The sequence below is a fragment of the Bos javanicus genome, chromosome 19, assembly GCF_032452875.1.
Source record: "Bos javanicus breed banteng chromosome 19, ARS-OSU_banteng_1.0, whole genome shotgun sequence".
NCBI lineage: Eukaryota > Metazoa > Chordata > Mammalia > Artiodactyla > Bovidae > Bos > Bos javanicus.
This window is the reverse complement of record NC_083886.1, coordinates 15,905,949-15,932,635: the sequence shown is the minus strand read 5'-3', so window position 1 is coordinate 15,932,635 and position 26,687 is coordinate 15,905,949. Positions and strand designations below refer to the sequence as shown.

Below are 26,687 nucleotides of genomic sequence, written 5' to 3'. Positions count from 1 at the left end.
TGTGAGCACCGGTGCTCTCCCAGTCTGCAGAGGCCCCCAGCGCCTGCAGCAGCCAGACCTCCAGAGAGGCCCCTGTCATCCTGCGGCCACACAGGGTTCTCCATCTGGCCTGGAGGGTGAGTGGGTGAAGGACATTTTGCTTTTTGAAGAGAGCGGCAGGCCCCCTCTCCCCATCTCGACTATACACACGCACAGCTCACTGGGCCCGGCTAGGAAAAAGAACATGGTTGCCCCCTCCCCAGCATCCATGCCCACCTGCTCTCACTGGACACTGGTCCAAGGAAGCTGCTCCCCTGCTCACTCGCTGGGAGCACCTCTTTATTACAACACCCCCCCCCCAAAAAAAAAAACAGGGCCCAGCAGGTCTGCATTGGTCTCCTTGTTCTGGGTCCTGACTCTCCTGAGGTTTGAGACTCTGGTACCCAAACCATACAAGCAAGCTTCCTGCAGGCAGGGCCTCTGATTAAATAAGACATAGTTCTCTAGGGACCAAGTCAGGAGGTCCTGAGGGGAAGGAACAGTCTGGGAAAGTGTCCCAACTTCTCTGCTGAGTTTGGCAGCCTTCCTGGTTGTCCAGTGCTGTGGTCTCGGGGACAGGAACTGCACCTTTGGGGCAGAGACAAAATCCCCAAGGCCTGGGGAGGAATGAGTCCCTGGGGAAAGGGCCATGGGGTCTGGGACCCTTTTTAGCTTCTCGTTGAGTTGATCCCACAATGGTCAATGTCTCGGGACTTCCCTGGTGGTCCAGTGGTTAAGACTCCGCGCTTCCCCTGCAGGGGGAAAGGGGTTTGAGGCCTGGTTGGGAAATGAGATCCCGAATGCAATGTCTTGACAGCACAAACACATCCTCCAGGGAACAAATGCAGACTACCTTTCTTGCCTGGGCTTCTGCGGGGAGGCTCAGAGGCTTGTCTGCCCTTGGGGCAGGGGACACACATTGGCCATGAAGGCGCTCGCTAAGAGGTGGGAGGCGTCTTTAGAACAGGGCGCCCCCCGAGTTGGCATGCCAGCAGCCCATCCAGGGCAGCTCTGTGGCCCAGCGGCCCGAGGTGGTTGTCTGGAGTTTGGCCTGGTCGAGGCGCCAGTAGCGGTCGTCTCTGAAGAAGATGATGGAGCCGTCCGGCCTGGGCAGGGCGCCACTGACCTCCTCGGGGACACCGCCCCAGTCCCGCAGGCCTCGGGGGTAGTAGGGCTCCACCTGCAGCCCTTCTCGGGCCAGCACATAGTAGCGAGTGCCTTTGAAGAGGACGAGGCGGCGCAGAGGAGGGAAGAAGAAGGCAGCATCGGGGTGGCGGGGCAGGCCCCCCGCCCGGCACAGCTGTGGGGAGCCCCACACCGGCTTGGGGCCCCGGAACCTCCAGCATCGACTCCCTGTGGGATGTGGGAAGAGCCAGGGTGAGTTGGTTGCTCTCGCCCTCTGGCTCTGTACCCCACCCCTGTCCCCCCACACCCCTACTCCCCATCAAGTTGGAGCCCCAGGTGGTTAGTATTCATGATAACCAAAACGGATCAGTTATAAACCGCAGAGGAGGAACTGCTGTGGCCTCAACTTCCAGCAGGTGTCAGCAGAGGGCGGGGAGCGCTGAAGGCCCCTCCCCACCCCTGGCAGGAAGCACGCCCCTCCCAGGTGAGTAACGGCTTCCCCGCAAGGCCAAGGGCTTTCTCCAATGCCATTACTACCAACAGTTCTGTGAGGGTGGGGATTTTTGTTTCGATCACTACTGTATCCCAACACCTCCAACCCAGTGTGCAGAAGGCACTCAGCATTGGTTGAATCAATGAATAAACTCTATTTTCTCATGTCATATACTGCACATTCCTCAGACATTATGTCCTTTTAATCCTCCTTTCCCAACAAGGCTGAGGGATTCTCTTCCCCATTCAACAAATTCAAGCTCCAAGAGTGGTGTTGGAGAAGACTCTTGAGAGTCCCTTGGACTGCAAGGAGATCCATCCAGTCCATCCTAAAGGAAATCAGTCCTGAATATTCACTGGAAGGACTGATGCTGAAACTGAAGCTCCAATATTTTGGCGACCTGATGCGAGGAGCTGACTCACTGGAAAAGACCCTGATGCTGGGAAATATTGAGGGCAGGAGGAGAAGGGGATGACAGAGGAGGAGATGGTTGGATGGCATCACTGACTCAATGGACATGAGTTTGAGCAAACTCTGGGGGATAGTGTAGGACAGGGAGGCCCTGTGGACTGCAGTCCATGGGGTCACAAACAGTTGGACATGACTTGGCGACTGAACAACAATGAGTTGTGACAGGCCCAGCCTCACACAGCTAGGTTTCTAAAGAAGATTCATTATTCTGCTGTATTGCAGAGCTCAGAGCTGTCCTCTGCCTCCCTCGTCTCTGAAACGCTTTCACCCTCTCTCTTGGGACAACCTTGGCACATGTGCCTCCCAATCCATCACTAGAGGAATCTCTTGGGAGAGTTTCTGGGGCCGCTGGTTCAAACTGCAAGCGAGACTGCTTTGACACTCTTTTGACCTTGGGTAGATTCCTCCCCCGCTAGTACTTAATTTTCTCCTCTGCCCAGGGCTGGTACCTTTGAAGAAGTAGAAGTCTCCATCCTCCAATGATACGGCGGCAGCCTCGATGTGGGGGGGAAGCCCCGCCCACCTTCCCCGCAGTGGGCGGGGCTCTGAGACGTTGCCGTCAGCTGTCACCTCCCAGAACTGGTTCCCTTGAAAAACGTACAGGCGCTGTTGTCCGTCTGCCCGGAGCCAAGAGAGAGTTGAGGAATGACCGTCAGCCTCCTGCCTTCCTTCCAGGGCAGGTGCTTCCCTAGAGCCCAGCTTCCCAAACTGATGAGAAGGGACCCAGCAGAGAGGATGCCGTGTACACAGCTGGGACAGAAGGGAAAGTGCAGGAGGGAGCAGGGTTTTGCTTGGCTTGGGCTTGCTACCCTGAGGAATGCTTGTGACTTGGGATTTCTGGATTTTATAATTGCCACCCTCCAACCTTGTACTTCAGTTCCAGAGACCCCTGGAGATGCTGGGCGGAGGAAAGAAGAAAGCGAGGCACCGGTGGGACCATCTTACCTACAGTGATGGCATCGAAGGAAGAATGGCAATATTTAGGACCTCGGGTTTCTGGACGCCTTCCCTGGAGTCTGAGGGGGTCCCAGGCCTCAAAGTCAGTGAACAGCTTTCCCGGCAGCTGGATGGCCACTGAGCCCCCCTGGGGCTTCCCTTGGTAGGGGGAGGAGGAGGAGCCAGGCAGGAAAGAACACACACTGGTTGGGGGGAGGTGTTGAGAGCTCAAGACCTCCCCCTTGGTTCATTTCATTATCTGACAGGTGCAGGGAAGGAGAGCAGGGGTGGGTGCTGCGGGTTAAGAGTTATCCTTGGTTGTTGGTGTTAACTATAGCACCAAACTCATAAGTCCTCTTTCCTACCCCACAGTCTGTGAAAGGGTAAAATTGGAGTGGGGAAACAAACAAGGGCTTGGAACTAAGAAGGGCAGAGGGTCCTCTTAGTCCTGGACAATGCAGATAGCAGGAGCACAGAGTTCGGGGGCCCGGGCTGTGACGATGACGGCAGTGATCATTACATCACTGCACTGCACTTGTGAGAAAGAGGCAGAGTCCAGCAAGCTTAGAATTTGGCCTTAGTTCCTGAATCCTGGTCTGCACCTCCCTAGCTGTGTGACCTTGGACAAGTTATTTAACCTTTCTGAGCCCCATTCTCTTCACTTGTGGATAAAAAGATTCTTACTTCTTGGGTGTTGTTAAGTGCCTGGCCCATGGTAGGCACTCATAAGATATCAGCTGCTATTATTATGTTTGTGTAGACTTCTTGGGCTACAAAGCATGTTCATAGGCACTAAAACAAACAGCCCTGTGGGGGGGTGGGGTAAGCAGGGCCTAAATTACTCCCCCCTCCTTTTTTTTTTTTAAGGTAAAATTGAGGATTTTAACAGAGGAAATGCTTTGCCCATGAGCAACTGCTAGTCTGATATGAAACGGAGACTTGATCCCAGGGATCCTGGCCCTGTCCACCGCCCCCACGTACTCAGGGACGCAGCCCCCAGGCCGAGGCAGGCCTTGGGTCCAGATAAGTCGCCGGGCAACAGCACGGGTCAGTTCATTCTGGGGAAGACCTTGTCTAAGTCCCCCGCCAGGCAGAGACCCAGGCTCAGGGGCGAGGGGCCGGGAGTTGGGTGGGAAGAGTGGGCATCAACGTCGTGGAGGCGAAAGTTTCGAAATGAGCCACTGGAGCTGGGAGCAAGAATAATGGGGGGGCGGGGGGAGGGTGTTGGTGGAGGCGTATGAGAGTTACTGCGCGGCCGGGGGTTGGGCAGGAACAGACAGTTGGCACGCAGAGGAGAGCTGTGCCCAGAAATGGGTCGGGATGCTAGAGACCAGGCATAGGGAAGCAGCAGAGCGGGAGACGAGGTTTTTCTTTGAGGCGAGCCTGAAGCTGCAGATCGGAAAGGACCAGTGATGGGGAAGCCAGTTTCCTGCGCTTAGGAGGGGGGAATCCTATTTGAAGAGCCGGCGTCCGAGCCTTGGGGGTCCCGGGAGGGTGGGGGGTGGGGCGCAGGGGGCGGGTAAGGGCGCAGGGGCGTGCGCGCCGGAGGGTCTCACCATACAGGCTCTGCACGGCCAGCACGTCGTCCCAGCTGAGCAGCGCGTCGCGGCCCAGCCTCTTGTAGTAGGGCGCCATAAGCGCGCGCGGCGCGGCCGAGTGGGTCAGGCCGAGAGTGTGGCCGATCTCGTGCGCCAGCACCACAAACAGGTTGCGGCCGCGCCGGCGGCTCAGGGACCAGCGCTCGTCTCGGTCGAAGTGCGCTTCCCCACGGCGGGGCAGGAAGGCGTGCGCCAGGGCGCCTCCTGCAGGCGGCGCGGAGGGTCAGGGGCAGCCCGCGCCTCCGACCCCCCGCCCCCCCACCACCCCGCGCAAACGCCGTTGGCGTGGGTGTGGCGGCTTTTCTGATGGGTGATTTCCCTCCTAATTGAGTCTGGCAGAGGCGGAAGTGTGGAGCAACGAACAGATGACTAGGCTGTGGGTCTGGACGCCTCGGAGGCAGCGTGGTGTGCAAAGAGCATGGGGCCAAACTGCCTGGCTTGCAGTCCTGGTTTTAACCACTTATCCTAGCTGCCGTGACCTGGGCAGATAGCTTAAGGCCTTTGTGTCTTAGCTTTTAGATTCGAGAAATGAGAATGTTGACTAAGAGAGTCGAGCCTCGCGGGGCTGTTCTGATTAAAAAGGCATGTGTGCACAGCCCATAGGGCTTCCTAGGTGGTGCTAAAGTACCCGCCTGCCAATGCGGGAGACATAAAAGACGGGTTGATTCCTGGGCGGGGAAGATCCCCTGGAGAAGGGCACGGCAACCCACTCCAGTATTCTTGCCTGGAGAATCCCCATGGACAGAGGAGCCTGGAGGGCTACAGTCCATGGGGTCGCAGAGTCAGACACGACTGAGCACACCACACGGCGCATGCGTATGTCACATGTAGTACTTAGACCCTGCTGTGGGTAATAACTACTGCTTATTTTCGAAGAGATCTAGGATTAGGGATCAGTGGTTACCCCAGAAGGGGGCATAATGAGACTTCTGGGGTATTGGTATTGTTGTTTCTTCATCTGGGTGCTGGGTGTGTTTATGGGGAGGTGTTAGTTCAGTTCAGTTGCTCAGTTGTGTCTGACTCTTTGAGACCCCATGAATCGCAGCAGGCCAGGCCTCCCTGTCCATCACCAACTCCGGAGTTCACTCAGACTCACGTCCATCGAGTCAGTGATGCCATCCAGCCATCTCATCCTCTGTCGTCCCCTTTTCCTCCTGCCCCCAATCCCTCCCAGCATCAGAGTCTTTTCCAATGAGTCAACTCTTCGCATGAGGTGGTCAAAGTACTGGAGTTTCAGCTTTAGCATCATTCCTTCCAAAGAAATCCCAGGGCTGATGTCCTTCAGAATGGACTGGTTGGATCTCCTTGCAGGCTTCTTTATTAAGAAGTATATAAAAGGGAATTCCCTGGCAGTCCAGTGGTTAGGATTTGACTCCTGTCAGGTAACTAAGAGTCTGCATGCCTCCGAGTGCAGCCAAAAAAAAAAATACTTGCATTCATTTATTCTTACCTTCCCTCTGCCAGGGCCTTCTGTGGGTCTCTGCTTCCCTGCTTGTAATAGGCATGAGCAGAGGGAGATGGGCTGGATCAGTCATTCTCAAGCTTATAACAGGGTCCAGAGGCAGTTTTGTAGTTTCTAGAGCCCTACCCCCTCAGAATTCACTTTCCCCAAGGGTCAGCAAACAGCACTGCAATGCTGCTGGCTTAGAAGCCCATTGAAAGTCCTTCTGACATGGCCTTCTTGGAACCCAGGCCAGCAGGGACTCCCAACAATGAGTTAAGGGAGGACTCCCAGCAGGCTTCCCAACAAAAGTTGGGACGTTGCCATTAGAAGGAGCCTCCTGGGGCATGGAGAGACGGCCTTGAGGGGGAATGTGTGTGTGCGCGTGATTCTTTGTGACCCTATGGACTGTAGCCCGCCAGGCTCCTCTGTCCATGGGATTCTCCAGGCAAGAATACTGGAGTGGGTTGCCATGCTCTCCTCCAGGGAATCTTCCTGGCCAGGGATCAAACCCGTCTCTTATGTCTCCTGGATTGGCAGGTGGGTTCTTTACCTCTAGTGCCAACTGGTAAGCCAACATAGGAGGAATACTTGCTTCTAATTTTGAACATGCTTCAAGTTGTTCTGAGCCATGTAAGCCCTTACTGTGCAACCCTCACTGTAATCCTGGAAGACAGATGGGCGGGTTTCAAAGGGAGAAGACATAAACTCAAATGAACACCAGTTTCAAATCAGAGAACTGACTCCCAGTCCAGTGCTGTCTTAGTAACCAGACTCCACCTGGGTACAGCTATCAGTGTCTCATGGCGATATTGTGGGTGAAGGGAGGTTATGTGCAAACACATGTGAGTGGTACACGTGGATTCTTGTAAAGCCTGGATTTCTCCTAGTCCTACCCTGAGTCCCAGGAGCAGGGCTTGGAAGTGGGTTTTGCTCAGAGTGGGCTTGATGGAAAGTAGGAGGGTGCAGGGGAGGTGGGGGCCCAAGTTCCCAGGCCACACAAGGGCTTAAGTCCCGAAGGGGTCTAATGAGGTCTCCTTGCCTCCCTAGCCGAGAGGAGATACACAGATAACCTGTATTCAGGTCATGAAGGCCAGTGCTGGGCAGACTGGAATGAGGGCAGTTTACATTATAACTAAAGAGCAGTAAGCCTTTAGTTTTGGGGCCAAACAGAAGAGTCTGGGCTATGAGTATGTGAAGCAGTTGGCATGGAGAGGATAGAATATCCCTTGCCCTGCATCAGTGACTGTACAGTGGGTGGTGGGACAGTAGGGGTGCAGCTGTGGTGGCCTCCAGGTGTTTTTAGAGCCTTGGTCTGAGGGAACATCCACTCCTGGGGAACCAGAGAGGCACCGGCCTGACAAGAGGCAGGGTATGGAGGACAGGACCCCAAGAGGTTCTCCCAGTAGAGATAATACTCCTTAGAATCTGCAAAACACTTTCCATGCAGAACCTCATGTGACCAACCCTTCAGCCATGTGGCGCCTAAGAAAGTAGGGACCACTGTTCCCATTCTACAGGTGGGAAGACTGAGGGTTCTCTGGAGGGAGCTGCAGCCTGGCCAAACCTGAAGGAAGAGCGAACCCTCCACTGCCTTCTCTCCAGACTGCCTCTCCTAGTTGGGGGTTTCCCTCCTGCCCTGTAGGATAGAGGCTCAGTGTCAGCACCTGGGCCATCGAAGGCGTTGCTCAGCCCATCGTTGTGGTCCCCTTGGAAGAAGGCGAGGCGGATGTCAGCCGGGCCTGTGGCTGGGGCCTCCCAGAACTCCAGCGCCGAGACGTTGCTCCACAGCTGGAAGGCGGCACGCACGGCCCCCCGTACTGCGGGCTCGGGCAGGTGCTGGGGCCAGTTCAGCAGGCGGTAGGAGAGATGCCGTTTGTACCACTTGTTGCCTGCCACCCAGAGAGGCTGCATCAGTCACAGCTGCTGCAGAGCCTGGGGCTGGCCCCGTGGGCCCTTTGGATGGGGAGATGGGCCCTCCTCCGGGAAGTCCCTGAAGTGGTGAAGGAGACACAGCCTTGGCCCCGGGAAGCCTCCCATTGGTGGAGACACTGTGCTCAGATTGACAAGGTGACCCTTATCCTGCACAGTCTCTAGTCCAGTGGCTTGGCCTGGGGAGGTCCCCGTGTGATGGGGGATGTGGAGCCTCGACTCAGGAAGGGTCCCCAACCCAAAGGACTCTCGAGTCTGGGGTCATCTTCCCCAGCGTCTGGACTAAGCTTGAAAACTGACTGTGCCTCTTGCTGGTAGCAGATCCCAGCCCCTCCTTACTGTGGGGGCGGAGGAAGGGGGGCCATAGGGGCCACAACCGCGACTCCCCTCTCCCCCTCCTCTTCCCCACCCCTCTCACTCTCCTGCTGTCTCCCCTTTCCCGTGCCCCCAGGCCTGGCGCTGACAAGAGACCACAAGGCCCATTTATTTGAGGTCCTTCTCTGACCCCCGGCCCTCCCCCTCACTTCCTCAGGGACTCTGCAGAGCTCTGAGGTGAAAACAAATAAGAACAAAGGGTGTGTTTTGTCACTGACCAAGACAAATTTTTCCATTTCCATTCAGCGAAGAGTTCCTATTCCTTTGCCCCAAACTGCAGTTCCTCCCCGAGGCCGGAGACTCTGGCCTCTTGCTTGTGTCCCCAGTCAACCAAGTCCCTCTGCAGCTCATCGGGCACCCAGGACCAGGGTGCTCAGAAGGTCCAGCTCCCAGAATTTTTCATGGGCTATTTCTGAGCCCTGCAAGCTCGGAGACTGAAATTGTGACTCCCAAGTGGAAGACTCACGGCTCAAAGGCAGGACTCCTGGGAGTGCAAGAGAATCGAATCACGCTGTCTTACTCACGCTGTCTTTTGGGTCTCAGTGTCCCCCATTAGTGGTAAAGAACCTGCCTGCCAATGCAGGAGACACAAGAGATGAGGATTTGATCCCTAGGTCGGGAAGATCCCCTGGAGGAGGGCACAGCAACCCACTCCAATACTCTTGCCTGGAGAATCCCATGGACAGAGGGCCCTGGAGCGCTATAGTCGCAAAGAGTCAGACACAACTGAAGCGACTTAGCACTCACACCTGTCCCAAATGGACCAGACTTCCTGGAGCATGGGTGACGAGTGGGCAGGGCAGGCCTGACTGTGTTGGAGGACAGCCCCCTCTCTCCTTGGAGGGGGGACCAGGTGAAGGTTCAGACCTCCTGTCCTTTTGTCCTGGGGCTGTCCTTGCCTGAACCAGGTAGAAGGCGTGAAGTCATGGGTGTTTGGCCATCTCCTTATCCATCTCTCTTCTCTGTTTTGCAGAGACTGAGACCAGGAGGAAGGGACTCAGAATGAGTGAGTAGGGACTTCCCTGTTCATCCAGGAATCAAGACTCTGCCCTCCCCACCCAGGGGGCACGGGTTTGATCCCCGGTTGGGGAACTAAGATCCTGAATGTGGCACGGCATGGCCAAAAACACAACAAACAAAAACAGAAAAAAATAAAAATAAAACCTCTTAAGAAAAAAAAAAAAATGAGTGACTAGTGGAGCTTGGCCCTGAGCCCAGGCCCGGACACTGATAAGCAGGCACATTGGCTAAGACTCAAGGCTTATAAATTTGCCTAAACATCGCTTCTTTGCATCACAGCAGGGGCCCTGCAAGAGCTGAAATTCTCCTGAATTCTCTGGAGAGCAGAAGAGCTGAACGCCCTTTCCCTCCTCTCCACCCCTCCACGCCCCACGGGGCGGGGGGAGGGACTGTCCCTTCTCCCACCCCGGAGCCAAGCTCCATGCAAGGCAAGGCTGCCTCCTGGGCCTGTAGGGCCTGGCGGCCACCCAACCTCTCCCAGCCAGTGAGCAACCCTCAGGGAGGGAAGAGGGAAGGATCTAAGGAAGGGAGGGGGCCCAGGAGGGCAGAGGAGTCCAGAGGCGCCGCCTGAGGCTTCACTCTATGCCAGGAACGCTTCTCTTTGACAAGTTCTCACTGGGCACCGGACAGGCTGGTGTTGGGCTCCTCCCTACCCTGCTATGCATGAGCCGCTCTCAGACTCTCCCCTGCCACCTTCAAGCTTCTAGAAAAGTATGAGGCAGCTCCTCCTGCCTTTTTTCAGCGACGGGAGCCCCTCACTCCAGGGGCAAGAAATGGGGAGGCTAGGGAGGGCAAACAGAAATGGAAATTGAGAGAAGATGACCAATTGTGCTGAGGAGCGGAGCTGGGTGAGGGGCAGGGGAGCAAGGAGCCACTGGGCCAGCAGCCTGAGCCTTTATCCCCCGTCTTCTAGGTGTGTGTCCTCTGAGCAGGCTGGCCACTTTGGATCCCCATCCCAAACTCCTGGCCAGGCAGGCTGGTTTCCATGGCGACCCTCAGGCCACCAGCTGCACCTGGCATCGCACCCCCTACACTTTTGCCCCAAAATCCAAAAAGAAGGAGGGAGGGAAAAAGAGATGGGGAAGGGCAGAGAGCTAGACTCCTTGCTTGGGAGGACCTTGAAGTTCTGATTCCCAACAGGAAACTGACATTATGGAGAGAACATGGGTTAGCATCCCAGTGCCTCTGCTTACAACCTCGAATATCACATTATTTGAATCTTTCCAAGCCTAAGTTTCTTTACTTGCAAAGTGGTGTTGGTAAGATTCACCTCCTGGTAAAAGTGAAATAGCAAATGGAAAAGCAACACGAAGCTGCCTGGCATGTGGTGGGTGCTCAGCCAGTATCCCCGCTCCTTCCTTTTATACCCCAGATACATTCCCCGGGGCCCTCACCTGCATCAGCTCTGGGAGGTTTCAGGAGCATTGAAAATCAGGCCTGTAGGCACAGAGGGGACTGGGTGCTTGGAATGAGGTTGCTGGACTCAGCAAAATGAAAATATGGAACATCTAGATCCATGTGAACTTTGGATAAACAGCAAATACTTTTTTTTTAGTATAAGTATGTGAAAACAAAACAATTACTTGTTCATCTGAAATTCAAATTTAAATGGGCATCCTGTGTTTTATCTGGCAACCGTGGAGCCCAACTTCATCAGTACAGCATTCATCCACCTCATGGAAAGTCACTGGCCTAGAAACCCACATCATTTTTTATGCACCTACCCATGTTCTGGGGTTTTTCACATCTGGTGATCACTTAATCCTCCCAATGACAAGAAGGCTTGGCTACTGTGTGGCCCTGGGAGAGTTGCCCAAGCTCTTGGTTCCTCATTTTCCCCATCTGTAAACTGAGGGTGATAAGGGGACCCATCTCATACAGTTGTTATTGAATAAAATGAGTTAATCCATGTAGATCCATCCTTGGCACATCATCAAGGCTCCGTAGCCCACCAGGCTCCTCTCTCCATGGAATTCTCCAGGCAAGAATACTGGAGTGGGTTGCCATCTCCTTCTCCAGGGTGACTTCCCAACCCAGGGATCCAACCCGGGTCTCTTGTATTACAGGCAGATTCTCTACTGTCTGAGCCACCAGGGAAGCCCATTAATTACTACATTTTCTTTCCTAAGGCATAGGAAGCGCTCATTGCCTGCCATGCTCACAACTCCATTCTAGGGAACGTCTTCCCACCGAGGAGGTAAAGGAAGTCAAGTTGCTGTGAACCAGAGGGAAATTCTCTGTCTAGTCTGGCCACTGCTGTCTGGACAGAGGGGGACAGTGTCAGGCAATGAGATGGGGAAGGAGGTGCCTTAGTATGGATTGATGTTCAAAAGGAATGCTCCAGGACTTTTTACAATAGCTAAGACATGGAGGCAACCTAAATGTCCATCGACAGAGGAATGGATAAAGAAGATGTGGTACATATATACGATGGACTATTATTCAGCCATTAATAAAAATGAAATAATGTCATTTGCAGCAACATGGGTTGACCTAGAGATTGTCATACTGAGTGAAGTAAGTCAGAGAAGGAGAATGATCGTATGGCATCCCTTATACGTAGATCTAAAAAGAAATGATACAAATGAACTTACAAAACAGATAGAGACTCACAGACATAGACAACAAACTTATGGTTGCTTCAGAGAAAGATGGGGGGAGGAGATAGGGAGTTTGGGATGGACAGGGATACACTGGGGCTTCCCTTGTGGCTCAGCTGGTAAAGAATCTGCCAGCAATGAGGGAGACCTGGGTTCGATCCCTGGGTTGGGAAGATCCCCTTGGGAAGGGAAAAGCTATCCACTCCAGTATTCTGGCCTAGAGAATTAATCCATGGGGTCGCAAAGAGTCGGACACGGCTGAGAGACTTTCACTTTCTTTCATGGACACACTGCTGTATTTAAAATGGATAACTAACAAGGATGTACTGTATAGCAAAGGCAACTCTGCTTAGTGTTATGTGGCAGCCTGGGTGGGAGGGGAGTTTGGGGGAGAATGGATACATGTATATGTACATCTGAGTCCCTTTGCATGTATGGCGGAGTCCCTTCTCTGTTCACCTGAAACCATCACAACATTGTTAATCGGCTATACTCCAATACAAGATAGAAAGTTAAAAAAAAAAGAATGCTTCAAATTGGATAGTGATAAATGGACTCCATCAGTTCCTCGCTTGGGGCAAGAGAAGATGAGATGCTTGCCTGGAGGCAGCATCCCTGTGCTCAGGTGTCCTGAGTGCCCAGGAGGCATCGCTTCAATTCTCTGGGACACCAGCTCTAGCCTGGGCGTGTCGCTATTGAGACTGTCCCCATTTTCCACTGTATTCTCACAACAAGTCCCTTCCCCTTGGCAGTCAGGGCCTCTCCTTCACAGATGTTTCAGATGAGGAAACAGAGCCAAGTGACACAGCCCAGGTCACACAGCTAAACTCAGAGCCCGAGATCCATCCCGGGATGTTGCTCCAGCTCACACTGCTCCTCCATTCTGCCTCATCCTTCCCCTCTGCTGTCCAGAAGCAGGGGGGTTTGCAGAACATGCTGACTCTGAGGACGTCTTGACCACAGAGTCCAGACCCCCCACCGCTCCTCTGTTCTACCAGGAGTGCGTTCGGGCAGTACTGGGCACCCAGAGGGGCCGCACATGTGGACACAGTGGCAGCGGATTGGCAAACACCTGGAAACACCCATCCTCTGACAGCTGAGGGGAACGGCCCACAATTTCCTTACAAATCAGCTAAGAAATAAAAAGAAAAACCAGCATGCCTTCTGTTCTGTTCCTAATGGGTATTGTCAGCCAAAGTCATTCATGCAAATTAAAAGAGGCAATGGCCCTAAGTGCTCATAGTAAAATTAATAATAGATGAGAACCTGACTGAGCAACCTCATCTTGTTAGAAATCTTGAAAACTGCAAAAAACTGATCAGAGAAAATGAGACTTAGTACAGACAAGACATTAAAACTACACACTGTCCAACTTGTTATTGACGAAGAATTGACAAGAACCATATCTTCTTCATAAATCTTAGATCTGTAACATCTGATCCTGGAAGACTAGATTTGGACAAAGAAGGAGAAAGTGGAGGAGGAAAAAGAAGGGGAGAAAAATCCCAAAACTACACAAAGAGAAGTACAATCGCAGAAACTGTGACGTGAAAATGAGTAAAATAGGCAAATTCGAAGAGTCAGGAAGGAGGTTGATCAGTGTTGCCAACAGCTGGGGGGCAGGGGGATGTTACAGACTGTTTCCTTGTTGGGATGGGGTTTCTTCTTGAGATGATGGGAATGTTCTGAAATGAGATTGTGGTGATGGTTGCACAATGCTGCGAATATACTAAAAATCACTGAATTTTTCATTTTAAGTGGGTAAATTGTATGGTATGTGAATTGTATTTCCATAACTCTGTAAAAAAGATAAAAGTACCACAGCCAACATAAAACTGATCGATGAATCACATCTTTGTTGAACAATTCTTATGAAAAAAGAATCGATTCGGATGAAAACAACTTTAGTCAAATATAAAAGGAAATGGCGATGGTTTAACTGCCATACATAGCAAATTGATGAAGGAATCAAGTGGGCTTGATGCAGTTTGCTCTGGAAAATACTGCACAATGAAAGTTCATCAATGTAGGCATCATTCTGGTTTAAATGTCTGTGTTCACAAACATGAGCTTTGGGTTGAGAGGTCCCAGTTGTCCTCCCTAAGGAAGAGAGGTAATTGACAGAGCCTGGTCTGAGGTTGAGAAGTGCTTTTCTGGCTACCGGGGAATTCCAACCCACCCAGATTTTAACAGTACTCACCTTGCCTTGCAAAGCGTTTCTTACGCCTCATTTTGGCCCAGCGTCCAGCAAAGAGGGCGCTGACTCTCTCGGTCCAAGGCATCTGGCTGTCAGTATCTGCCACCCCGCAACGGGGCCGCGTCATCTGATGCAGGGTGGGGGGGTCCAGCACCCCGCTGATGGGCAGCTGGGACACCCACTGGAACTCCCTGTTAGGAGGAATTGAGATAAAGGACCACAGCAGGAGGCTGGCTGGTGCAGGGGAAGGCAGGGAGCTTCTGTGGAGATAGCAGGCGGTGGGGCACAGGGGAGGGAGCCATGAGCACGACCTCCTGGGCACAGGTGGGAGACCAGCCTTCTAGGAGGAAAGCAGAGGTGACCGAAGCTTTGCATCACCAAGTCCTCCACATCCCTCTGCCTTACCTGATGGCGTTACTGAACTGCGTGGAGGAAGGTCTACTGGGGCCCTGGTCACTGAGATATCCATACTTCTCTAGGAATGCCTGGGGGAGAGACGAACATCAGCTTTCCCCACAACGTAGCATCCTTTCCCCTTCCTGAGTCTCCCAGGGTCCATGGCACAGACTTCACGTCTAGGCTCATCCTATTCCCAACCGGATCTATCAGCTATAGGAGAAAGAATCCTGGCATCAGAGTCAGAACCTGGACTCAGTTCCTGGCCACCACTGATGAGCTGGATATAGTTCTTTTTCCAATTAATTTATTAAAACAATTTATTGTTTATTTATTTGGCGGCACTGGGTGTCCGTTGCAACATGCAAGATCTTTAGTTGCCGCATATGAACCCTTAGTTTCAGCGTGTGGGATCTAGTTCCCTGACCAGGGTTCAAACCCAGGCCCCCTGCACTGGAGCACAGAGTCTTACCCACTGGACCACCAGGGATGTCTGTGGATATAGTTCTTGGAGGCCAGTGGAGAGAAGTGTGTGACTCACTGCCCATACCTATCACCAGTCCAGCCCCTCAGGCGAATGAGGCACTGGGCTTCCTATTTGCCCTTCTCATGGAATAAAGTCCCATCAATGGATTAAAAAAAAAATGCCACCTCAGCTCCTGAATTCTTATATAGACACATCGACTCTTCATTTTATCCCTCTTTGCTATGTTACCTATCCAGAAACAATTTTCTGTCTTGTTGTCTTTGCTGTATTTCTTAACTCAGATCAACTCCAGTCATAGGTGATGCTTCAAGGAAAAGATACAAGTTGGGAACAAAATCACACTAAGTAAGCAGCCCCTAAACCTTTGCAGGTATCCCACCTCCTTTTTGTGGATTTCATTACCTCGATCTCCAGCAACCTCTTCATCCTCTTCTCAATACAGCCCTGTTCCATAAGGAACCCTCGTTCTAGACAAACTCTTTCCAAGTCCATTTTATTGTTTTTCTGTGCTAACTTATTGGTATTTCAGCACTACCGTTTCCCTCTTTCTCTTTGCATGTTGGTGGTGGTTTAGTCACTAAATCGTGTCTGAGTGACCCCATGGACTGCAGCCCGCCAGGCTCCTCTGTCCATGGGATTTCCCAGGCAAGAATACCAGAGTGGGTTGCCATTCCCTTCTCCAGTCTCTTTGCATAAGTACACTGTTTGGGGTTGCACCTTGGATTAAAGGAGCTCTAGGGACTTAATGTGGAAGACTATGGCTTAAACTAGTGTGGCATTATAGAATAACCGCTGGGCTTAAAATCAAGAATCTGTTCCCCACCATGAGTCTGCTGGGTGGCCAAGGACCTCTCTGAGCTTCCGTTTCTTCACCCACAGTGTGAGAACAGAAACAACCCCACCGGATTCTCAGAAGGATTAAATACAGTACTGTCCATCTAGCATCTGGTATATAGTGAACGTGCAATACACAGTTGATCTGCCTGATCGACCTTAGTGGGGAAATCAACAAGAGACTTGTGGAAAGCAACCCCTCTACGAGACAGGAAGTGCTGTGAACAGGGCAGTTGTGCCTCTGTTAATCAGGCCCTCCATCTCAGACTTGCCTCACTCCAGCCAGGTGCCTGGTTCTCTTCCATGCCTCTTCCCTCTCCCTTGGGCAGGGTGGAAAGAGTGGCTTTCTGCAGGAAGCCAGGGAGGAATTAATGTTTCCTTACAAGTGGTTTTGCTGAGTGAGTGACCTGGGAGAGACTGAGTCACAGGCCAACAGGGTGGCACTTCCTGTGTTCCTCCCCCCAAACCCACCCAGCCCTTATCAGGGAGTTGGCTCTGGTTCTGAAACTATGAAGCCTTGGACAGAGCGGGAGGAGAGAGGGGAAGTGGACTAGCAGCGTCTCCTGTTTCCTGGCTGGGCTGCCAGCGCCTGGTACTTCTGGCAGGCAAGGTGGGTGGAGGGCAGGATGGGGCTGGAGGCTTTTTCAGGGGTCTCTCAGAGGGGAAGTCCTGGGCTGCCTGCTCTTTGGGAATCTGTGGGTTTCAAGGCAGAGCTGAATTTCCAGCAGGCAGAGCACACAAGTATCCAGGACACCAGCCAAGAGACACCGAAAGAATGAGTAAAAGAAATGTTAAGAATCTGACACTTTATATTTCCATAAAAGCACCGAAATGTTATAATGGGGATTATCAGGATTTCAGAACTCCATTATAGTTATTCTATGTTTAGTATGCATGCATGCTCAGTCGCTTCAGTCGTGTCCCACTCCTCGCAACCCCATGGACCGCAGCCCACCGGGGCTCCTCTGTCTGTGGGATTCTCCAGGCAAGACTGCTGGAGTGGGTTGCCATTGCCTCCTCCAGGGGTGTTCAATATGCACATATTTTAAAATATTTTAGTTACAGGCAGGGGCCCCTTAATACTGAGTGTCCTCAAGTTCTGTCAAGTGGAGGGAGCCCCACATCTCAGGGTGAGGAGGAGGCAGGGCTGAGATGCTCTCTGCTCCTGCAGGTCTCCCTCACCCCCTTCTGTGTGCCCCTTTTGCCCTGCCTCAGTTTTCCTCCTGCAAAGCTGAGAGAAACTCCCCTCTCTGCCTGGGAGAAAGAGTAGGGGAGCAGGGCCGGAGGGGCTTCCCAGCTGGCACTAAAGAACCCGCCTGCCAATGCAGGAGACATAAGAGAAGCAGCTTCCATCCCTGGCTCAGAAAGATGCCCTGGAGGGAGGCATGGCAACCCACTCCAGTATTCCTGCCTGGAGAATCCCATGGACAGAAGGGCCTGGAGGGCTACAGTCCATGGGGTCACAAAGAGTCAGACACAACTGAAGCGACTTAGCATGCACGCACGCAGGTGACAGCGTGGCCAAGAGACGCCAGGAGAAAACGTAGGCTTGGGGGGCTGTGCTGTGCGCTCTCAGGGGCGCCCTGAGCTGCACCTGAGATCACCCCGTCCCCCTTCACGGAGGCCATGCCCCGGGGCTCCTCTCCGCCTCGCGGTTCAAGCATCGGGTTTTCTCTCTGCCCTGTCCTCCCCCCCCCGTCATGTCCCCCATGGAGCCCAGGGCTGGAGCTGCACGAAGAGGAAGCTGGAGGGCTGTGTGCCTCCATGATTCACCCTCTCAGGTCTCAAAGTTTGTGCCAGCCTGCCTCACCCACTCACTCAGGGCTGGGGCCGCTTTCCTGGGGAGTCGCCTCCGTAAAGCCCTGGGAGTGGCTGTGGTGTCTGAGAAAGAGGAAAATGGTTCTCCCCGGACCCAGAAAGCCGAGAGGGATCAGAATTCCAGGGGTTCGAGTCCTTCATCTGTCCTGACTTGTCCTGGGAGGGTGTGTAGAGCCCAGCCCACCCAGTGCCTGAAGGAAGGGGAAGTTCTGGCCATTTCTGAGCAGGGCAAGACTAGCGGTGAGGTGTAGCAAACGAATCCCAGAGCTCTGAGTCATGAGCCGGGCAAGGCAAGGGCCCTGGACTGAGCACTTGAACTTTATTCTTGGTGCTGTGGAGAACTGTGTGTCCCTAAGCAAGTCCTGTGCCTCTCTGGTCTCAGTTTCGTCTTCTATAAAACGAGGGGGTTGTAAGACCTCCCTGGTGGTCCAGTGGCTAAGACTCCATGCTCCCAAAGCAGGGGGCCTGGGTTGGATCCCTGGTCAGGAAACTAGATCCCACATGATGCAACGAAGACCCAGTGCAGCCAAATAAATAAATATTAAAAGAAATAAAGTGAGGGGATTTGATTACAGCTAAGATCTACGCCAGTTCCTTCTATTATTGTAGTCTTGCTTCTGCAATTCATTAGCTGTGTGAACTATCCGACAGAATTACTTAACCTTCCTGTGCCCCAAAATATAAAATGGGGTTAGGAATACTGCCTTATGTTTTTCACAGGAGCATTGTGAAAATCCAGTAAGAGGAAGCTTTGGGAAGGTTTTATGATAGTTGCATCATTAAAAATGTTATTTTCCCCTTTACAGACACAGAACTTTATTGCTGGAAGGGACCTTTGGTAGGTGAGTTGAAGAAGGACCAGCTCGCAGTCTCATGCCCACAGAGTGGCCGGGACATCTTCCATATCAAAGAATTGCAAGGACTTCTCTGGTGGCCCACTGGTTAAGAATCTGGCTGACAATGCAGGGAACACTGGTTTGATCCCTGGTCAGGGAACAAAGATCCCACATGCCACGGAGCAACTAAGCCTGTGAGCCACAACTACTGAGCCCGAATACCACAACTAGAGAAAAGTCTGTGCACCGCAACGAAAGACCGTGCAGGCTGCAACGAAGATCCCATGTGCGGCAACTAAGACCCGATACAGCCAAAGAAAGAAATAATTTAAAAAAGAACTGCAGCAGCAAATATGAAACAACTTGGAAAATTGCAAAATGGCAAGCTCATGAAGAAACCACATTGCTTTACCTATGATCTTCTCCTTCTCATATTATGCTTCCTCTTGATTTTAATCTTTCTATAGTGACTCTGTGTGATTGTTGCTTGTCATCCAATACATCTGCAGCCCTATTACCTAAGTCAAGATGCAGGGGGTGATAGCTGACATTCTGTCTTGGCCTGCATGCTAAGGCGCTTCAGTCATGTCTGAGTCGTGTCTGACTGTTTGTGACCTTACAGACTGTAGACTGCCAGGCTCCTCTGTCCATGGGATTCTCCAGGCAAGAATACTGCAGGGGGTCGCCATGCCCCGCTCCAGCGGATCTTCCCAACCCAAGGATCAAACCTGTGTCTCTTATGTCTCCTGCACCAGCAGGTGGGTTCTTTACCACTAGAGCCATCTGGGAAGCCCAAGCCCTCTCTTGGCACGTCCCATGAAGAAACATATTTTCTGGTCATCAGGAGCACAGGGAGCCCTTGCCTATTGCAAAGTTTTCAGGGCATCTCACTTTCCTTGAGCGTCACAATTACCTCACAAGAACATAGGCAGGACAGGTATTGTTACTCCCATTCTAAAGATGAGAAAAGTTTCAAGGGAGTACAGTGTCTCATATGCTGTGTTGTGCTTAGTCATTCAGTTGTCTCTGACTCTTTGAAACCCCTGGACTATAGGCCCTCCAGGCTCCTCTGTCCTTGGGGATTCTCCAGGCAAGAATACTGGAGTGGCTTGCCATGCCCTCCTCCAGGGGATCTTCCCAACCCAGGGACTGAACCCAGGTCTCCCGCATTGCAGGCAGATTCTTTACCAGCTGAACCACCAGGGAAGTCCACAGGGTCTCATACTTGAATCCAAATTCTTGAAAACCTATCCCAGGAAGTCTTATTTCACATTTAAACAAGTGACTCAGATGCCTTAAAACTGAAGGATCAGCCTGCTCCGGCTCCTTGGAGATGGCCCTCAGATTAAAAAAGGTAACACTAGGGGCATTTCTAGCTTGATTCCTTCTGTCTCCTCTGCAAGCAGGAGCAGAGGGAAGAGGCTGCTTAGGCAGGGAACTCCGGCTTTCAAGAAAGAGGCTGGGATGACATCTCCCATGACATCTAAAGGGGCCATCTGACAAGCCACAGGGATTCTACAGCGCTCAAGTATGTTCTTCACAAAGACAAACATCTGCTTCCAGAATTCAGTGCTTTTGCTTTGACTTCTGGAACCTACTGAAGGCCTCAGGGCAGTGGGACCAGCTGGGCCCCTTTCCTTTATTTGGGGTGAAGACCTCCCCTTCTCTTCTGACTCCCTTCCTCTACTCCCCCTTTCCCTTGTCTCTGGTTCAGTATTCACAGAGTTCTGTCTGGGTGTAACCTAGATACCTCTTACCGTAATCCCCATGCTTTCTTTCACTTTCCATCCTCAAGGAAGTTGGAAAACATTAGCTGCCCACTCTCCAGCCAGATCCCATCTTGTACTTTTTTCTAATGTCAAATAACCAGACTGTACGGAGCAGCCATGGTCCTCACTGGATGTGGGGTTAAGTTTAAGGCATAAAATAATGTCCCAACTTGGGGACTTCCCTGGTGTCCAGTGGCTAAGACTTCACACTCCCAGTGCACAGGGCCTGGGTTCGATCCCTGGACAAGGAATTAAGATCCCAAATGCTGCAAATAAGACCTGGCACAGCCAAATATAAAAATATTAAAACAAAGAACGCACTAACGAAGGTTGTGTTTAGGGAGAGTTGTCCAATAGTCTCTCTCTTCTGTGTCCCTGCTTCCACCATCCAGCTGTCACTAGATGTCTTGTTTTTTTCAGACTCCAACTGCTTTTCCATCAACTCTTGGTCCCCTGAGACCCTTGAGAGCCTCTTATGCACCCTGTGAGTCACAGAGCGGAGCTCTTGGGAACGGCTTCCACACCCGGGCTTCTGGGTTTCTGACTCACATGAAGTCAGGCAAATGGCTCTAGGGTATGAGAAACAGACACTGCATCTGGGGGCGGATATTCCACAGAAGCTCTAAAGTCTCCCCAGAGAGACAAATTACCCAGCTCCCTGTTGCACCCGTGCATGGGAGTAGCTACACAGACATGGAAGGCAGGTCCTGGACACACTGCCTGGTTGTTCTAAAGAAAGTCCAAGCAGTGCATGGTAGACAGACAGATCCCTTGGGACAGTCTGTGCTGCCCGAGAACAGGACAGGGCCTGGCTGGGAATGGGAGGGGGGCCGGGGTGGTGATGTCATTCATTAACTCTCCGTCTGGCAACTCAGCAATGGAGGCGCTTCCTACTTGAGCAGCCCTGGTTTTCCTAAGCGGGCAACAATGACCTCGTTCACAATGCAGCTTTGTAAGCAGTCAGACCCCTCCCAGGCAAAGCCCACTCCGGAAAACCCTTGATTTTATGTCTTTGTGTGCACACAGGGGACACACAGAGCCATGCATGCAGGGCACAAGAATATACACAGGGCTTCCCTGGTGGTCCAGTGGTTAAGAATCTGCCTGCCAGTGCAGTGGACACGGGTTCCATCCCTGGCCAAGGATGAACCCACCTGCTGCGGGGCAACTAAGACTGTGCCCACAAACACTGAAGCCTGGATGCCCTAGAGCCTGTGTTCTAGAACAAGAGAAGCCACTACAATGAGTGGCTCTCACACTGCAAATAGAGAGCAGCCCCCAATCACCTAAACTAGAGAAAGCCCACATGCAGCAAGGAAGACCCGGTGCAGCCAAAAATTTTCAAATTAAAAAAAAAAAATGCACACAGAGACATCCAGATGGATAGACATGGCCATAGGAATATGAAACATACGCACATGTACACGCAGAGGCACAGGAATACCAAAGGTAAAGAAGGTTAGTGCTGGAGAGAACCTTAAAAGTCACTTAAGAAATTTAACTCCTTCGTTTTACAGAAAAGGAATCTGCAGAGTGGAGAAGGGAAGCGACAAGCTTAAGATCACACAGCATGCTTCCGCTGTGCCTCTCCTTCCATCTCCAGAACTCTGACCTTTGCCTATGAGCTCAGCAGGACTGCTGGTCTTTGTCTGGGAACTGGCTCCCTGCACTGTGGTCAGGGAACTGAACCTCTGCAGAGAGCTGGGGTGATCAGGAGGCTCACTTTGTGGGGGTTCCTGTCTGTGAATGGTGGTATTTCCCTAAATGATCACAACGCCTCCCATTCCCGTGCTCTCCTTTCAATGTGACTACAACACCCCTCCCACCAACTGCGGGATTTCAGTTTCCTCCCCTCCACCCCGGGCTTGGGGCTCCAGTCAGCGGAGCAGAGCAGAAGTGATGCTATGGGAACTTCCCTGGTGGTCCAGTGGACAAGACCGCGGGCTCCCAACACAGGGGGCCTGGGGTTCAGTCCCCAGTCGGAGAACTAAGATCCCATATACTGAAACAAAGCCCATGTGCCACAACTTCTGAGCCTGGGTGCCCTAGTGCACCACAACTAGAGAAGCCCATACACTGCAACACAGAGCTTGCACGCTGCAAGGAAGACCCAGCGCAGCCAAAATAAATGATAAAGTCTTTAAAAAAAAAAGAAGTGATGCCACGAAACTTCTTAGTCTAGGTCACAAAGACATACACCTTCTGCTTCTCTTACTCTTCTCTCTCTCTCAACACTCAGCCTGGAGACCCCACTGCCATGTCTGGAGGTAGCCCAAACTAGCCCACAAGCAGAGACCACGTGGATAGGCACACACGGAGAGAACTGAGGCCCCCAGCTGACAGCAAGCAGCAACTGCCAGACAGGTGAGTAAGCAGCCTTCAGATGGTTCCATCTCCAGACACTGCAGAGCACAGACAAGCTGCCCTGATGGGCCTTGTTTGAAATTCTAACCCACAGTAGCTAGGAACACAATAAGTGGTTCTTTTACTTCACTGAAATTTGAAGTAATCTGTAACGTAGCTATAGCAATACCATCTCTTAGGAATTATAGCCTTGTTGTCAAATGTTGAAAATAGTTGCCTTACATATTTTGTCCTGTGTTACTGCTCTAGGAGAACTAGTCACCAAACCAGGACTTTAATTTGAGGCTCTGTTTCCCTGGTGGCTCAGATGGTAAAGAATCTGCTTGCAGGGCAGGAGATCTGGGTTTGATTCCTGGGTCAGGAATATCCCCTGGAGAAGGGAACGGCAACCCACTCTTGCCTGGATAGAGGAGCCTAGTATACAGAAGCCTGGCAGGCTATGGTCCAGGGGGTCACAACTTTCTAAGATAACACCAACAAGAACAACATTGAGAACAATTTTCTTTGATAGACTGTTTTCTACATACTAGGCACTGTGCTGAGCCTAGAACGCATTTCACATACATTATCTCATGAAACCACACCAAAGTCTTATGGAATAGGCATTACTAACCCCATTATACAGAAAAGAAAACCGAGGCTTAATAGAGGTTAAATAATTTACCTGAGGTTTTTTGTACATAGGTCTGTCTGACACTGAAGCCCATGCAATTGATCATATACAGAAACACACACAGACATACCAACACGACGCACTTTGCATATATATTTATGCATATATGGACCACACCTATTGCACATTTCCGGAGTTCTTCATGCTTTTAAAAATATCTCTTGTTCTCAGAGGTAACAAAAAAAATCTCCTCCCTTCAATTATGTTAAATAGATGGAAAGAGACTCAGTCTGCTAGATATTAGGTTTCCCAAGCACACTCCAAGATGAAATTCTCTCCATCTGGGGCCACCACAGGCTTGGGCGGCAGTGATACGGTCTCTGTTCTCCTGCCAAGGATTGCCCGGGACCTGGACTTGGGAGGAGGTGGGGTGGGACTCTTAACAAGACTTGGCTTGGTCCACGGAAGCCTTCTCCTGGGGCCAGAAGGACTCTGCACTTGATGTTGTAAGACACTAAAGTCAGAGAAATAAAGTGATTCTCGAATGTGCAAAAGCAGAGAGCACAGAGCAAGAGACCAGTGCTTAGAAGGGGAGGGAGTGAAGGAGTTGGAGAGAGGACACTCGTGGATGCGGGGCCATTTCCAAATATTTCAGAGCAGTGATAGGAGCCGGCTGGTGGAAGGCAGAGCGGTTCGGAGGTGGCCCTCCTCATTCTGCAGGGTTCTTATGTTTGGAGATTCTCCCTCTTCTAGGGGAGGGGAGTAGGGATACTGAGAAGCTTGCATCTGGCAGTTTCCGGGCAGGAATGATGCTATTAGAGGAGTAAGAGTCTCAAGGCAGAGTGCTGGGCTCAGTCATTTAAAACTAACTTGGATCCCTACTCCTTAAAAATAGCAGACTTCATTCAGTTCTAATCCAGGGAAGAGATAAAAACATATACAGAGATGCTTCTATGGGGAAGAAAGAAATGAAACTGGTATATATTATTACAATCACCTTTATCTAGACGATAGACGCCCCAAATTTATCTCTACCTCCACTGCACAAAAAGTTCCCCTTGTCCCACCCACACCAAGCAGTTGAGTCCAAGGGAGGAAAAATGAGATGGGAAATCTTTAAGGGTCACTTCCACCTCCCCACCCACCTTTCTCAAGTTCAGTCCTGAAGCATTGTTTAAAGCTCCTTAGAAACAACTCAAGAGTTTGCTACTCTTGGGGCTTCCCTGGCGGCTCAGGGGTAAAGAATCTGCCTGCCAAGGCAGGAGACATGGGTTCCATCACTGATCCAGGAAGATCCCTCATGCATGGGAGCAACTAAAGCCCCTGTGGCACAACTACCGAGCCTGAGCTCTAGCGCCTGGGAACCGAGCAACTACTGGAGCCCTCTGCACCCCTCCGCTCTCTAGATCCTGTGCTCAGCAACAGGAGAAGCCAAGGCAATGAGGAGAAGCCGGCACACGACAACTAGAGAAAAGCCCGGCTCAGCAAGGAAAACCCAGGGAAAGAAGACCCAGCCAAAAACAAACAAATAAAAAATTATTGTTATTATTTTTAAAAAGAATATGCTACTTTGGGGAATTTTGCCGTGGTCCAGTGTTAGGACTCCATGCTTTCACTGTCAAGGGCTGAGGTTCAACCTTTAGTTGAGGAACTTAGATCCCACATGCCGGGCAAAGAAAAAAAAGAGAGTGTGCTCCTCTTACCCATTTTTGAGATGGGAAACTAGTTCTGAGCTTGGGCGCTCACCTGTCTCAGCTGGTCAGCGGCAGCACCAGCTCAGGGAGCCAGAGCTTTGCCCCGTTTCGGGGCCAGCCAGCGGTACCCTCTCCCCACCAATCCGGGAGTCTCAGGAGCGTCTGACTCGGGAGGCCTCTGGGCGTCGGATGAATGAACTGCTAAGTCTCCCCAGCCTAGGCAGTGAGGGACAGTGGCTGCGCCCCAAACTAGGGTGTGGGAGTCCCCTCTCCCTCAGTTCTTGCCTGTCTACCCCATTTTATCGCTGACCCCTTCCCCGTGTCCTGGGAACCCAGTGCGGATCCGCGTGTCCGTGTGGTTCCAGCCCCGGCTTGCGGGCTCAGGATGGGGTGGGAGGGAAGAGAATGCTGCTCTTCGCGTGCAGGTGTGAAGGGTGAGGAGGACAAGGGAGGGTCACGCCGACGGTCAGCGCAGATGGGGCGGCTGGGTGGCCTGACTGCAAAGTTAGGGCCGGTCCCCAGCGCGCGGACCCTCTCCGCCCGGCTCTCACCGCGTACCTCCGCCTCCCGGCGCAGCTCCCGGCCTACGCGCTGGGCGTCCAGGCCGCCCCACAGCAGCAGCGGCAGGACGCGGAGCAGCAGGCCGACCCGCGCGGCCATGTAGCCGCCGCCCCTGCGCGGGGCACCGGGCACGCGGCGTGGGGCCGCCGGCCGTCGGTCCGCCGCGCCCGGGCCCCCGCGGACGCTCCAGCGCTGCGCCGGCCCAGCGCCGAGGGGAAGGTCGCAGGGGCTTGCCTGTGTCCCGTCTCCGAGCGCCGGGAGGTTCCTCCGCAGCGCTTCGTCGCGAGCCGGCTTCGAGGTCGTCCAGCCCTGCAGTGCCTGCCCACGGATCCGAGGGCTCAGGACCTGGAGGCGAAGGAGCGGGGGGGGGGGGGGGACCCCGGCACTCAGGCTCCACCCACCCGGCTCGCCTGGAACGCGCTGTTGTGTTAACAGGCGCCTCTTCCGCAGGCGGCTTGGCCTCGCCCCGCGCGGATCCGGATCTCTCTGCGGAGGGCAGGGGAGGAAACGTCTTCTCCTGGCGGTTGTGGCTACCTAAGACTTCGAGGAAGAGGGATTCTGGCCTACTCGAGGGTCATCGATTGTTTCAACTGGGCCGACGGGGACGGAGGCCCTGGAGTATGAGAGAAGGAGCCCTGGGCTGGGATCAGTTCGGTTCAGTCGCTCAGTCGTGTCCGACTCTTTGTGACCCCGTGGACTGCAGCACCCCAGGCCTCCCTGTCCATCACCAACTCCGGAGTTTAAGACTTGAATTTGAGCTCCAGATGGGAATCCTGCCTCAGCCACCACCAGCTCGCTGTGTGGTCTTGGGCAAGTCACTCGCCCTCTCTGAATATATTTTTTTTCTCACCAGTAAATGAAGATAATAAGAATAGCGACGTCATGTGATAATAAGGAGCATTTAATGAGAGGACAATGCCTGTAGATAACGGAGCAGCGTACCTGGCATCATGAAGTCCACGTTTTATAAATGGGAGGCTGCAGCTTACGACTTTGTGACTGCAGAGGTCCGTTTTCTCCTTAGTAAGATGAGAGTGAATGATATTTAGTTTGCAAAGTCGCCTGAAGATCGAGAAAATGTGTAAAGTGCCTTGCTGACTATATACCAC

At 52.4% G+C, this 26,687-nt stretch overlaps 1 protein-coding gene across 2 annotated transcripts; it reads right to left on the bottom strand.

The window, feature by feature from the left end:
- Positions 1-269: 269 nt before the first annotated feature.
- MMP28 (matrix metallopeptidase 28) lies at positions 270-25,941 on the bottom strand. 2 transcript variants are annotated; one of them, XM_061390350.1, is made up of 8 exons: positions 25,576-25,938; positions 14,612-14,691; positions 14,210-14,397; positions 7,750-7,974; positions 4,600-4,845; positions 3,053-3,202; positions 2,557-2,724; positions 270-1,371 (listed from the first exon to the last, which is right to left on the bottom strand). In XM_061390350.1, the coding sequence occupies exons 1-8, from the start codon at positions 25,675-25,677 to the stop codon at positions 977-979; spliced, it is 1,554 nt and encodes a 517-aa protein (XP_061246334.1). In that variant the 5' UTR covers positions 25,678-25,938; the 3' UTR covers positions 270-976. The 2 variants fall into 2 exon arrangements, with proteins under 2 accessions (XP_061246334.1, XP_061246335.1); XM_061390351.1 differs by lacking the exon at positions 270-1,371 and adding an exon at positions 1,767-2,075 and having other exon boundaries at positions 25,576-25,941.
- Between the last annotated feature and the right edge of the window lie 746 nt (positions 25,942-26,687).

Coding starts and splice junctions, on each gene's coding strand:
- MMP28 (XM_061390350.1), bottom strand. CDS start 25,677: ATGGCCGCGCGGGTCGGCCTGCTGCTCCGCGTCCTGCCGCTGCTGCTG. Junction 3,203..4,599: donor GGCCGTGCAGAGCCTGTATG/GTGAGACCCTCC, acceptor CCCCCTACCAAG/GGAAGCCCCAGGGGGGCTCA. Junction 1,372..2,556: donor AGACTTCTACTTCTTCAAAG/GTACCAGCCCTG, acceptor CACATCCCACAG/GGAGTCGATGCTGGAGGTTC.